General features: G+C 43.1%; 1 protein-coding gene across 1 annotated transcript in view; it reads right to left on the reverse strand.

Moving 5' to 3' along the window:
* Positions 1 to 408: 408 nt before the first annotated feature.
* The window catches only part of unc5db (unc-5 netrin receptor Db), a gene marked incomplete at its 3' end in the record, with an annotated part of 251,619 nt that continues 236,629 nt past the window's right edge, over positions 409 to 15,398 (reverse strand). Inside the window, exons 13-17 of the mRNA XM_083905089.1 lie at positions 14,184 to 14,411; positions 10,817 to 10,966; positions 8,632 to 8,796; positions 4,969 to 5,147; positions 409 to 697 (exon numbers count right to left, since the gene is read on the reverse strand). Of these exons, the coding sequence (XP_083761215.1) occupies positions 409 to 697; positions 4,969 to 5,147; positions 8,632 to 8,796; positions 10,817 to 10,966; positions 14,184 to 14,411 (1,011 nt within the window). The remainder of the gene's footprint in view (positions 698 to 4,968; positions 5,148 to 8,631; positions 8,797 to 10,816; positions 10,967 to 14,183; positions 14,412 to 15,398) is intronic.

Genomic DNA, 15,398 nt, shown 5'->3' on the forward strand with positions numbered 1-15,398 from the left:
AGCATATGAGAACTTGTATGCAAATGTGTCCAGCTGCTGTGTGGACGGAGAAACCCTCGTCACCCTCTGAGCTGGACATGGATATAGAGAGAGGGATAAAAATCTTTAACTTCAATCACAGAAATTAAAAATGCAGAGACAAAAAATAAAAAGTAGCCCATCCTCAGACAGATTCTTCAAAGAGAGAGAGAGAGAGAGGGGGGGGGGGGCGGGTTTGATGCACAGCAGGCATCGTCTCGCCCTCGACCTGCTCTGATTGGTCGGCCGCTCGCCGCCGTCTACTCACCGACAACCTCACGACCTTCCAGCGGACACAGACCACAGTGTGTTGTCCATCCTCTGGGCTGTGTGTGTGTGTACAGACACACAGACACATGTTTGTTTGTCACTTCCTCCCCTCGTCCGTCCTCAGCCTGTGTACTCCGGAGCAGAGTCGTCCGCCGTCGTCGTCGTGCTCTCGTTTGTCAGTTTTCCACACAGGCCGCCGCCGCCGCCGCCGCCGCCCACCGCATGTATGTGACTGAAGTCCGACTCCGGCTCGTCCTGGTCCTTAGGGGAGCTTTTGGAGTGGATCTTGCCGATCTCCTCCAGGGCGCTGGCAAGAGAGTCAAGGTCAGCAGTGTCCTGGTGTCGAGCCTCCCACAGGCTCAGTATGACTGCAGATGGACTCTGCTGCTTTGCAAAATAACCCAGGTTTCTGTGGGAGGGCAAAAAAAGAGGAGAGATTTCAGCATTAAAATATCATGATTTTCACCAGTGTTACTCACAGATGAACCACAGGAGAGGTTTCTTTGGGTTTCACAAACAAATATGTGGAATTTTGACAACCTTTTAGTTGATATTCATGTGTATAAAGGTACAAATAGATAGGACAAAGTGAATTTTCCTCCATGTGGGGATCAATAAAGTTTCTATCTATCTATCTATTAGCTAGTTAGCTCGGCAACTATCTATCTATCTATCTATCTATCTATCTATCTATCTATCTATCTATCTATCTATCTATCTATCTATCTATCTATCTATCTATCTATCTTGCTAGCTATCTTGCTAGCTATATAGCTAATTAGTTAGCTAGCAAAGTAGTTAGCTAGACAATTATCTATCTATCTATCTATCTATCTATCTATCTATCTATCTATCTATCTATCTATCTATCTATTAGCTAGTAATCTCGGCAACTATCTATCTATCTATCTATCTATCTATCTATCTATCTATCTATCTATCTATCTATCTATCTATCTATCTATCTATATAGCTAATTAGTTAGCTAGCAAAGTAGATAGCTAGACAATTATCTATCCATCTTGATATAAATAAATACATTTCCGCTAAATAGTTAGCTAGGTGTAGCTAGCTAGACAATTGTCTGACTGTCTGTCTAATCATTTAGCTTGCAACGTATCTATCTATCTATCTATCTATCTATCTATCTATCTATCTATCTATCTATCTATCTATCTATCTATCTATCTATCTATCTATCTATCTATCTATCTATCTAAGCTAGCATCTATCTATCTATCTATCTATCTATCTATCTATCTATCTGAATGTGTTAAAATAACCTCCATAAAATGAATTATTAGTTCACCAATTCAAAATGAATTAGCAGCTACATTAAACACACATTTGATGTAAATCTCCATCTTTAAAAGTACGTCCCTATATGTTATAGAAACTTCAGTAAACACCGTTGAAGACAACGTCTGCTTCATTCTATGATTGTTTTTCACTCTAAGCTTCATCTGGATCTGATCCACACTCGGTTCCATTTAACGAGTTCAGATGCGAATATTTCAGCGACGTCTTTTACAAACCGCGATGCGTTTCGTCACGTTTATCTAACACGGCTAAAGTTCTATAAGTATCCAGTGGATAAAAAAATGTCAACATTTCAGGTAAATCGCTGCTTAAGCGTTGGTGGATGAGGTCTGATCTTATTTGAACCACCTATGGAGCCACAGTGCAGTGATTTAAAAAGTGTTTTACCTGAGGAGAAAAACAACAAGGATTAGTGAGGAAAAACAGAGCAGCTTTCAGGATCAACCTGGATTAGCTGTGGAGGTGGCATCGCTTTTATATCCGTGCCAGGAAATCCAGCTGCTGCTGCTACTATGACAATATTATGCATCAGAAAACACAGAGAATCGGTTTAAATGAATGCTTTTTTTTGTATCGTGAGTTGTTGATATACATTTATTTGTCGGTATTTGATGACGGTTTGAACGTTATCTACAACAACTCTCGTTTAAAGCTGCAGGAAACACAAAATGACACTTAAATGGCAAAAGGTTAGCATATAATTACCGTTACATTTCTTCGTAAAGGGTCAAATGATTAAACATCTTGGGCAAATTAGATGCTAATGAATGGTACGGTTTGGATAAATAAAAAAAACCCAAAAAACATCATTATTCTCTGAGAAACTCAACACTTGTTCTTGTCAAATAAACGATGCAACACCTCATTTTTCACACTCTGCTTCCATTGTCTTGTCCACAATGGAGAAACTGCTGCAATTTGCACCTAATCACAGGTTGCAACTCATTAGAAAAAACCTCACACGTCTTATAAGGGCGGTCGGCGCTAAATAAATATCAAAAAACATCCCACATGGACGCTTGGATCCCTTTTAGTAAATCAACTAATTACATCCGTCTGCAACTGCAAATTAATTTAACACAAATTGGATAATCCTGGTGCTGTGAACACAACTATCTGGATTTACACGGAGCCAAACACAACAGTGTGAACTTTAGAGTCTATTAAAACCATAATCCATCATAAATTAGCATCAGAAATGATGAATAATTACTGGCAAACACACACACTTTGGTGTGGATCTAATTCTCAGGTGCTGCCAAAGTTAGAAAGACAAAAACAACAGAGGGAGCTTGTTACCATGCCAATGTGCAACCAGTGCCTGTCTATGTGTCCAGCAGGGGGCAGTGTTTCACTGCTGCTCCCAACAAGCAGCAGCAGCAGCAGCATAAACGACTGCAGCAGCCATTGGTCACATGGAGCTCTGCTCAAAGACGTTAAGACTGGAGAGGAAAGCTTTGGTGGATAATTTAGAATCCCACAGGACTCTTAGACAAGACGTCTCCCATGAATCATACACTTAACGGCAGATTAAAGCTGCCGAAAACAAGGAAACAACAAGAGGACAGAGGCAATTTTAGAAACAGTGGATTATTATTTACAGAGATTTATTTTTTATTTTTTTGAAAGAGGAGTGAAAACAGGACAATCAAATGATTCATGCTCACATTAGCAGTCACCAGGGCTGTCACTTTTAAATGTGAGATTTGGAAAAACCAACCATGAAGCGCAGTCAGTCGGATCAGTCACTGATCCAACATCCACGTTATATCCTCACTGAATCCCCTCTAGACTGTTGACGCTGTGGCTGAAGTAGTAGTCGGGTTTGTGAAGTGAAGACAAGGAGGTTTTCAAAAGAAGTTCTAATGGAAGTCTAAAAACTAAAATTAGCTTCTACTGTTTCTGTTGATAAATAATCAATTTAGTCAATTATGTTCCCATTTAGGGCAACACGGTTGGCGTAGTGGTTAGCAAGAAGACCCGGGTTCGAACAAGGGCCTTTCTGCATGGAGTTTCCATGTTCTCCAGCTTCCTCCTACAGTCCAAAAACATGCAATATGGCGAATTAGGTAAATTGGACACTACAATGGACTGGTGACCTGAGATTGGTACAGCTCCCCCCACGACCTTCAAGTGGAGGATAAAGAGGTAGAAAATGGATGGTTCAATGTTCCCATTTAGTGGCAAATAGATATAATACCCGTGTGACTGACCGCTGGTATCGTCCAATAAGAGGCTTTCGGAACAGCTGTTTGTTTTGCAAATAAAAGACTATACGTGTAGAACCTACAGGCCAATTAGATAAATAAGAATGTAGAAAATGGAGGACAGAAGCTAAACTGTAATCCTGAGCGGATAATTCAAGCATCTGAAGAGTGGAGTGTGGAAGTGTTTCAGGTTCTGCGCCACAGATGCTACTTGACTCGCCTCTACGTTTTTGTACCTGGTGCGTTTTCTGGTATCTGCTCTGCTTGAAATGCGACGTCAACAAACTGCCGGCCACTGATTGGCCACTGAGTGTCTTCACTGGAGGAGTCATGAGCAGAAATGAGGTTCTGCCCCATCAGGAACTCTTCTGGAGTTTTTGGGGTGAATTCCAATTCCTTGCTTAACCTTCAATCTCAAAAATGTTCTCCCTCTAGTGTAATTTCTGTCCCGATTCTCAGAAAAATTAAGTTCAAGTTAAGGTCAAGTTTAAGGGCTGTATCGCCCTCAATATTGAGATTTTCCGAGACCACCCTTGGGAGCAAGGGCTACCCAGAATGCATTGCGTGTTTTGACATAACAAAGATGGCGCCGAAAGCAGCGAATCGAGTGCGATACAAATGAAGTATTTTCTTTGTTAATAGAGATATAAAAATGATCTTAGTTTAGGCCCATATTATGGATTACTGACGTCATTGTTGCCTAACATTTATTTTTATTTGACCATCTTTTGTCAATAGTCGGCCGGTGTGGTTTACTTTTCAATAAGTCGTGGTGTGTGGTAACTGTCAGCTGAATATTTGTATGAGTATCATCTTATAACTAACTGACAACCTAATAACTTGACTGACAAACGGATCAGAATAAATAATCCTGACGTAAATGTCTTCTTCTTCTTCTTCTTTTTTGGAGTTGACAGACTGGACGCAGCTTTGGCGTTATTCTGCCCCCTACAGTCTGAAGACGTATCTGCATTTAAGGGGTGTCCCATTTCTAAGTGACAAAATGACCCTCAACACTTGGTTTTGAGGCCACACTTGGAATTGGCCCTTGGTCTCCATGAGGATTACAGGTCCTGACAAGGTCAGTGTTTATGCCAGGTCCTACAGAGGTAACAAATACACAAACACACACACGTAGAGTGTAAAAACTCACCGATCTAAGTGGAGTTTCTGGGCTAAGAGTTGCCAGTCCTTGCCCTTGGCGTTGGCAGTGTCGAAGGTGGCGCAGATCCTCTGGCGGATGGACAGAGGGATTTTGAAGGCCTTGGGGCCCGTCTGGGATGTGACGGTGCAGTCTGTCTGCATAAAAAATGGAACCGACTCCTTTTCAGTCTGGAGGAATAATAGAGAAACATGCTTGAAATCAGACAGAAAAAAAAGGGAATTGCAAATGTCACTTTACTTGGAGCCTGGAAAGCCAGATGGGTTTTGTTTACTGGGTCAGGATAAATCACCAAAGGTATGCTTAACATTTTAGAACATGAGGGTAAAAATCTGTGCACAAAAAGGGCAACGGAGGAGGCATCTGGTGGTGTCTGTCTTTGAGGAAATACAGCAATATCAGCCTTATATATCCGTGAGTTAGATTGGGGGGGTCACACACAGGCTATTGAACCCATTCAACCAAAATACGATGGTTGGATTATGTAAATCAGTGATTAGAGTTAAATAAGAAGAAGAACAGGACTCCTGTCATGTAAAAAGTGAGGTAGAACTGTTGCAGGGCCAACATTTCATAGATGTCCATCATTTACGTATGCATTAATATTTTCTCTTTTCCTTATCGCACAACGTCGTTCGTTGGCTTTTGTTATTACAACTCATTAAATCCAAACTATGAGAGAGTTCAGGCCAAGAAACCCGAGCGATGTCATTACTGCAGTCTTTCTTTCCAAGAAAAGTATTGTTCATTCAGATTAAATATTAACTGTTAATTCCCAGAGGAAAACTGTAGAGAGATTAGACAATGTGATTATTCTTTTCGGCTCAAACTGCATTCTTAATGAAAGCTACCTTCCACCCTGAAGCAGATTATGTATGCAGTGCATGAGCGCTACATGGGGTTTTCCTTTAAAATAGCCATAAATAATAAAGTTTTAATTATGTCTCTGTTCTCCGTGAAATGTGCAGACTTTTCAGGATGAAATCACATTCATCATTGATGCAAATATTCCACAATAAAAAGGCTTGTTGAAGGGGAAACTGAAATGCTAGAGTGCTTTTACTTTGTGTTTATGACAAATTCAACAGACGCAGACAGTGGAAAACTGCAGCGAAAGGTTATTTTCACAGTCAAATAGGCCGGAGCTCAACTTTTAGCATGAGCGAGATCTTATATCGCCTGGAAAATGTGGCGATAATTAACGCGAGTACAACTTTGAGTATGATGTACGTAAAATACAGCGGCGTAGTGAATATACTACTAATATACTGTTGCTTGCACCTGCGATAATCAACCTGGACGCAGATAATACCGTTTGGCCTGGGTTTAGCAAAAGAGAACGAAGCTAGCAAGCTAATGCTATGTACAGACCTTGCGAAACGATGACAAAATATCACAAACATGATAAAAAGTAGTAGTGAGCTTCAGTGTCTTCATTCAGAGATGTAAAAAAGTACACTTAAACCCAGCAGTTACAGTAGTATCTGCTGATGGGAGTAACGCTAGCATCAGGCTAACATCATATCATTGCAGTGGTTTTTTCTTTCTGCTGACTCGTTGTCCTCTAAAGTGGATCTAGATTCCAGAAAACAGGCCAACGTTTAACTTTCGCCGAGGTTTTATGCTTTAGCGTTAGCATGCAGTGCTAGTAAAGTGCTTCGGTCGAGTGTACTGCTTAAAAAATACGATACGCGCAGTCATAGTGGTATGGGCTGCCAGACTAGCAGCACAATTACAAACAAAAACGTTTTTTTTTAATTATTCTTACATTTAACTAGCTTTCTAATGACCACAACCGACGTCCCAAGCAAAAAAAAATTGCTTGAATGCTAGTTCTGTCAAAGATCGGTGTTGATACGCATCAAAAGTTGTTATACGAAGATCCTGGCCCTTTTTAGTGGGTATTTGGTGTAAGTAAGTCAAACTCGTCCCACATTAGAGAATAACTGGCCAGATTTCAGTCCTGACCCAGCCCGTACAACAATCACGGATGTCTTCCGATTTTAGACCAACTTGGATAAGTTATCTGGCCAAATGATGCTGTCGTGTACACAATTTTAACATCATCATCGAGCTATGCTAGGTTGCAAGAACATGACGACGAACTCGCATCTTTGAGGAGCACTGACCAAAGAAATCACAGGTTTGTTTCTCGACGGTAATCTTTCATCTGGTACAACTCAATATCGTCCAATCGGAGGCATAGTCCTTATTTAAGTGTTTATGCTGTCAAACATTAACGCATTAACTGAACTTCACTCACACACTCACTCCTCCACGCACTCTGATTCTTTCCTCCGCTCTGACAAACCGTAAGTGACCGTGACGGTCGGCAGGATTTGACCGTTAAACCATCAAAAGGTAATTTGCAAAGAATATTTCACCTGTGTCTGATTGCGACGCCATCTGTTCAAACGCTGCTGGCGACCCCGAGGTAGGACAAACACGTTTGTGAAAAACACAATGTCTCCTTGTCGTAACGACAAAACGGACGAGGAGGGGGTTTTCTAACGCTCGGTGGCTGACAGAGGACTGTCGCTGTGGACCAGGCTATTTGCTGGAAAACGGGTGACAAAGATTTCTACACAAATGAAATGGAAATTTAATTTCTAGGTTCCCCATAGACCAGGGTTCTCAAACTGGCGGCCCGGGGGCCACATGCGGTATGTAATCGAAAACATGGCCCACGACTGGCCGTTAAACACAGTGTGTAGCTGAGGCACAGCTGCCAGCGAGGTGATAGAATATAATATATGTTTGCTAGCAATGATTTTAGCACAGTAATAATAAGACATTTGGTCATAATTAGGAACGGCATTGGCCGAAACAGCTCCTGGCACAAGTTTTAATTACAGCTGTCCACACTATTATTTATGTAATTTAAAATAAATGTCTGTTTTGTTAAATTAATACATTAATTTAGAATCATAAACAGTATTATTAAGTTTACAGTGGTGTGCAATCTTGTGAACAGTTGTTTTATTTCCCCCTCTTGACCACAATAGATGCACATTGGCCCCCAGGTCATTTGAGTTTGAGACCCTGCCATAGACGATGGATTATGTAGACGTATATACCATCATCGAAGGGGGGGGGGGCGGGGCAAGGAGTTGTCAATCATGGCTGCTATCAAAGTGTTGTGGGTGTTGCTCGTGGTTATAAAAATAATAAAAAAAAGAGGACAGCATGTTCCTGAGTGTCCTTCAGACAGAACTTGAGGTTAAGTTATGTCTTGGCCATGTTTATGAAGGTATGTAACGCCGTGTCTCGGTTAGCTTGTTTGTCAACGTCCTGGAGCTCTGACGTAGGAAAATGGAGACCTCAAATTTCTGTTTTTCCACTTGACTACTCGGAGGCTTTGAAAGTTTATCAAACTGTTTAGGAGCTTAAGACACTGTCGTGACGTGATGTGATCTGTAATACGTGTGCGTTTCCTGCTGAGAAATGTGGAAAGAAAAACACCCTTAGGTGCATCTAGTGTGTGTGTGTGTGTGTGTGTGTGTGTACAGCATATATTAGTGATAAGAAATAAATAAAGAAAGAGGGTGTTAGTCTCAGGAGAAACGGCCCAGCATTCAGTGCACACACTCTCTGTGGGAAGGTCACATGACGGCTAAAACGACCTCCCCGCAGCGGCAGAGGCCGTGGACTCACCTCGTCCACGGCCGTGTAGACCTGCAGGATCTGCTCGTGACCTTTGACCTGGCGTACGCTGATCTTGCAGGAGAGCTGCGTGGTGGCGGGGCTGTATCTCTCCAGAGTGAAGGCACAGTGCAGGGGCTGCTGGTTACTGCACCACACTTGGGGGAAGGAGAATTCCTGAGGCGGCAGAAGAAGGAGTGTATGTGAAAAAGTCTGTGTTTACATACGACATGATCTCAGCGCGCTCAGCTCATCGACACACACACACACACACACACACACACACACACAAAGAAGAAGAAGCTGACAGATCCAGGCAAAGGACAATATTGACTGACTGTTTTTCCTGTCACGAATATCCAGAGGGGAAAAAAGATTAAAATGATTCTTGTGAAAACTGTAAAAAAATAAATAGTGATAGCGTCTACGGATCACGGCTTAAATTTAATCACTTGTTCCTCAAGGAACATTGCGGACATATCCTGAAAATTTACAAATTTTCATCCAAATCTGTCCGCGACTTTTCGAGTTATGCTGCTAACAGCTAACAGTCCTCCTTGAATAGTGTATGTATTCTTAAACATAAATGTGCAAAGCCCGACCTCAATATGCTTTGTTTCTATAATCTATGACCTACATTATGCTGTATTAACACGCTTATGGAGTTTTACAAGGTAAAAGAGAGGAAATAGTGTTTTTAACATTATTATCATGATTATTAATTAAAGAAAAACACATTATTGACGTGACCAAGATAAAAAAAAACATGTCAATAATATTACCAGAAAATACTTTGTCGTGTTGTTATCACACAAATACAAAAAAACGATGTAAAATGTTGTTAAAAATAATAATATAATTTACCCCCCAAAAATTTACTAAATCTGTAAAATGTTTACAAAACCACAAAAACGTGTGAATAATGTTACAAAAATAAAACCAAATAAATTGGTGATAAACATTTTATACAAAACAAAACAAAAATAAGGTCATTATTATTGTATGTCATGATGTCCTGGACTGACAGGAAAGATGCTGGCTCCCCCTTGTGGTCATGATTATATACTGTATATGTATATGTTGGGAACGGGGGGCGGGAAAAATGTATAATTAATATCTGGAGAAGCTCAGGATCTAAAGGGAAAGAAGTCCTTGACCTTTGATCGACTCTGTCTCTGTGTTTCCTGCATATTTATCTGATTCCTGGTGCATTAAATTCAGCAGAGCAGCGAGAGGAGAGTCTACTGGAGAATGAACCCGAGAGAAGCTCAGCACAGCAGATAATGGAGCAGCAGCAGAGGAGAGAGGAGGAGGTGGGGGGGGGGTGTGATGGACGCAGGGAGCTCAGCTTTTTAGCACTAAAAGCTGACTTGATGTATGGCGCGTCGCTCGGCTATCATTCTACACCTGCTCCATCAGAGGCGGGTTTCTCCATGCCTGCCTGCCGTCCACAAACCCCCTCATAAATAAGGCCTCGGCGAGAGGACAGTTGTGCACATTAAGACGCTGCGTCGCTCTCTCGCTCTGCATTCAGATCCTTACAGTGTGTGGAGAGGACACAGCTCAGCTGCTCTGCCAAAGTGGCAGCGGGCGGAAACAAAAAAAACAAAACAAGCACAAACACAAACACGGGCATCTTAATGCGACGGCAAGTGGAAACCAAAACACACGGGGCCATCAATCTCACGTCGCGTCCGGCTTTGTGATCCTCGTGTGCGACAGCAGGATTCACGAGCCGGAGGATAAACCCAGACGAATGTTACGAGCAAGAAAGACATTCTTTCCCACGTTTGTCTCGTTGTCTCCGTCGGCGAGTATGTGATAATAAATGTGGCCAAACAGACGTCCTGCAGTGACAGCTGTCAATCAAATACAATGAGTTCCTCATGGGTGTGATCACACTGGAAGAGACCAACCATAAGAGGCCCCCAAACTGTCAAAAGTCTGGTGGACACATCTATATTATGTGGCCATACTTTAATATTAGCGCGCGTACAGTCATATTATTTTATTATTAGTTAGTAATTAGTCCAATAATGTTAAATTTAATAGGATAAGGCTGAGGTAAAACTGCTCTGTGAGCTCTTTAGCTCCAACAGCAACAACAACAACGCCACTGTCAAACTATAGCAGCCGCAGCCGATCCGCGTTTCGATTTTTAGCTCGTCTGCAGCGCCTCGCCGTCGTCCACGGTTACCTGACATGTGGTAAAGGGTTTGATGCTCCACAGGAACTGCGGAACATCCTGGATGGACACCTGGAGGCTGAAGGTGTTCGCTCGGAAAGGCAACATCTTTGGCTCCTCGAGGAGCTGACCTCCTCTGGTTTTCTCTGCAGCCACCACTCCCTGTGAGGAGAGGAGGGAACAGAAAGGCAGAAGTAACGGATAAATTCATCGGCTGGAAAGAAAAAAGGGTTAAAAGAAGGAGATAATATGGACCAGTTGTAAGATTTATTCAATTAAACAAGTGTGAAATGAAGTCAGGATCTTGGAAACTGCTGCTTTGTCTCTTCAAATAAACACTGGGTGTTCGAGGACATGTCAGTACAACTGTCTGCATTTCACTGCAAACAAAGCACAAATTCGCTCTTGTTATGATTTATATTGTGAATTGGGTCACGTTCGTCTCCTTTCAAAAGTCTGTCCCCGAGATGAAAAACCAAAAAAAGGGTCTACAGACAAAAACACACTCACACACAAATGAGACCGGGCCACGTTCGTCCCTTTGAGGGAACATTACTAAAGCGTATCAGCACAAGCACCTGTTGCTAATCCCTTCCTCTCGTCGCAGACTGACTCATCGCCGACGCCAACACGGAAACAATCCGCCAAAGAAGTGACATCAGGTCTCAGCTGAACACACACACACACACACAAAACAACAAAAAAAGCCCACACACAGCTCACGCTCTTACATTAGCGTTTACATTTGCAGCCTCCGAACTTGACAGGGTGACGCTTTCGGATTTGGCGCAGAAGAAAAGCAAAGAAAAAATCGTGAGCGGGAGGGAGGGAGGATGTGGTGGTTACCAAACGTCTTCCTCCTGATTGAATTTGTGATGACGAAAGAGCACTTTGATCGTCGCCTGCAGGTGCTGCCTATGCATGAGTCTGAGTATCACACAGTGTGTGTGTGTGTGTGTGGACAGAAACAATTGCCTTCTTTTGAGCCTGATTTCCATCAATCTTCTACCTCTTTATCCTGAACACGAGGGTCGCGGCGCCTGGATTTATTTACATTTTACGGCTGTAGAATTGTCCAATGAGTGAGTTTCTTCTGCTTCCTTTTCTCCAAGATATTCACTTTCCATAACTGGCAGTTATTCAACCGTTCAGGAATCTCGGTACCGAGAAGCTGACACTGAGGGCTTCTGGGTCGATTCCAGAACCTCAGATGGAGCGAGCCAAAACTTAAGTGGCACCGAATCTCACGAAACCTGGTGGGAACATGTGACAGCCCAAGACGAGCAAAAAAAGTCAATTGTGATCATGGCCTCAACCTCACAGGAAGTCGGCCATTTTGAATTTTGGCATCCATTTTGGTCATTTGGACTCATCCAAGCGTGTTTATCATACCAAGATTTGTTCTCAGTTATGTCCAAATTTGGGGAAAATGGCTAAAAGGTCGATGTAAACGTAATTTTCACTGGAAGACGCAGCCTGCTAGCATTTTTAAAACACGAAATAGGTGTCATTTTTGGTGAGGAAACATCTACCCGTCTTCAGAATCACTCTAAACTCAAACCCTTCCTTGCTCTCACAGCTCACACTTCTTTCTTCTGAGTCGCATCAGGTTTCCTGTTGATCCAGGATCCGGGGCTGTCATTGACTTTGTGCCAGCGCTTGGAAAACACACAGAAGCAACACCGTGCTCTAACAGACAGGAGCCCGAGGGACCTGCAAAAACCTGGCATCTGCTCGGCAGGCAGGGAATTCATAAACCAAATCCAGAATGCGTTTTAAAGCCAGCTGTCGCTGACGGCTGTGACGTGACAGAACGGCGGCGGGGAGCGAGGCAGAGGCAGAGGCAGTCGCGAGGCTCGACTGTGTTAGTCCAGACTCTCTGGAGTGATGGAGAAGCCCGATTTCCCTCATGTTTACTCATGGGACCGCAACGCTTAAAAACTCTATGAGGGATAATCAAGTCAAACAAGACAAGGGCGGGGAAATAAAAGAAGGTTAACATTGAAATGGCAGCGTTTGTCTCAGTCTATTAAAACCACCGGAACAGAATCTGTCAAGCTGCTCTGAGTCCCCACCACCAGCTCTAAATATTGTCTCGCCGTGATAATGAATCTGCAGTCGCTCACATGGTTCAAAAGGGGGAGGGAGAGCACATGTTGAGTTCCCTGCTGCTGCTCAAACACACACACACACACAAAGTCTTCTTCCTCACAAGATGTTCAGTTTGAATCCATGCCACGACCGACTGACGGCGGAGAAACTGTGAGAATGCGTCGTCACGTTCATCATCAAAAACTGTGATGGTAGAACCATGGAGAACAAGGAAACTCCATAATTATCCATCCATCTTGTGTGTCTGAATTACCGGAGAAAACACAACACGGGGAGAACACGCAACATGAAAATCGTCTATATCACCGAGCAAATAACACACAACTGGAGCTGCAACTAACGATTAATTTCGTAATCAATTAATGGGTCGATTATTTTCTCGATAATGCGAAGAATCGTTTGGTCCATAAAATGTCAGAAAATGTTAATAAACGTTGAAATGACGATGTTCACGAATGTCTTTGTTTTGTCCACAAACCAAATTGATTCAGTTTTAACAATTTCTTTGTAATGTGGAGCAAAGAAAATGTTCACAAAGAAGCTAAAACGATCAGAAATCTTGTTTTAATAATGAAAAAAGCTTAAGCTTAATTCAAAATAGTTGATGATTAATTTAGTCATCAAGGAATGAAAATTTCAAAGCAAAATTAAGGACACGCAGCAGCGTTCTGGACAGACTGGAAAACAGTGATGCAAATGAAAATCAGATGATGACTCGAAATACAAAGAGGATTTTCATCCAGCCTCTGAGGGTGTTTGTTGATCCTTGTATAATCAGACTTGCTGACAACAAACATTGCCTGTCAAAAGTTTGACTTTGTAATTAATGTATTAGTGAGTGAGACCAGTCACACAGTGATGACGGAGGACAAGAGAGGACAAGCTCGAAAAGCCACCACCAAAATGTTCCAAAGTCGGGGACACATTCACTGCAAAGCAGAATTAGCATCCCATAGTAGTACGACAGTGTATGCATCCAGTGCAAGGTACACACCGGACACAAGGTAACATTAGCAACAACGTTAACATACACGTAAATACATTTTATTGCTAATTGTTAAGTAAGAAACATGAATCAGGTTGTGCACAAAATACATACAGAATATGCCTGCGTGTGCTCAACAACGTGGCACAAATAACACCATAGTTTTGGAACCTTGCTCAGGGAGTGATATTGTGATTTGGGTCAAGATAGTTTTCCATCACAGAAACTACTGCTCTTTATGTATGTATACAAACATTATACAAACCAGCGTCCCCTCCTCACCTGAAAGGCATGCGGCGTGTCATCCACACAGTAAACCCGCAGGCTGTAGCTCATGGAGCCGGCGTCCATGCTCCCAAACACCGCGAGCTTCAGCCTCTTCACGGCAGCCTGCGTCAGCGGCTCGCCCACCAGGGCGTACGAGCCCGGCTGGTCCAGCAGCAGGTGGCAGCTGGACGAGTCCATCAGGCAGTAACAGGATATTGACTCCTCCTCCACTGACATCACATCCTGTAACAGAAGGAACAGAGGAAGCATGAGTCCCTCACATACTAGCTAGCTAAAGTGGACTGCGCAGTCACCACATTATCATATCATATTTGAGCTCGATCAGTATTGTTTTCCCATCATCACTGGACTCGATTGATTATACATGAACAAGTATCTACAGTAAAAAAATAACAATGAAGGTGATACAGTAATGGTCCCACAACTAAAAGGTAATGTCCGTTTTTAGCTAGGATAGGGGACTGGTGTAGTATGGATTGGGCAGATCCTTGGCGGTCCAACCCCCGTTTGCTGAAATTGGATTTTGGGACAGTGAGGTTTACCCCAGCGGACGAAAGGGTTCCTTCACCTCGCCTACGAGTTGGGGACTCCCGGCAAGAACTCCACGAGATAGGACCAGTGGACTGATAGAGGGTGAGAGCACTGAGGTGTGTCCAAGTGCAGAAGGAGATGGGTTAGGGTAAGTGCTAGGACAGAGGATGCTCTTGGAAGAGCTGGGGTTTCAAGAGCTTCAGGACAAGACAGGGACACCTCTGTCCTGGTAGCTCGGTAGGTCGTTCCACGCACACATGAAAAGAGTCCGGATTGTCTTGTGCGGGGTGTTAGCACCAACAGACGACAATCCTTTGATCGACGGAGTAGTCGAGGGGTAACACAAGCCTTTAGTTGTGAGCAGACCCATGAAGCACTTTGTTGGCTAGCATCAGTCATTTCAATTTTATGGTCCCGACAGTCTTTTTGGAGTCCTTGGGGCATGCGTGGTCCCTACTGGGGATGCTGGGTAGTGACAGAAAGAACATGATCACGGTGGCTGAAATGAGTTTGTCTGGGCTCACAGCACCTGCACATCGAGAGGAGCCAGTTGAGGAGGTTTGGGCATCGAGCCAGGATACCTCCTGGACATTTTCCTGGGGAGGTTTTTCGAGGACTGCCCAAACAGGAGGATGCCGCAGGGCACACTGGAGCGCATATAGATCCTGGCTGACCTGG

The sequence above is a fragment of the Microchirus variegatus genome (genome assembly GCF_963457635.1).
Source record: "Microchirus variegatus genome assembly, chromosome: 18".
Taxonomy (NCBI): domain Eukaryota; kingdom Metazoa; phylum Chordata; class Actinopteri; order Pleuronectiformes; family Soleidae; genus Microchirus; species Microchirus variegatus.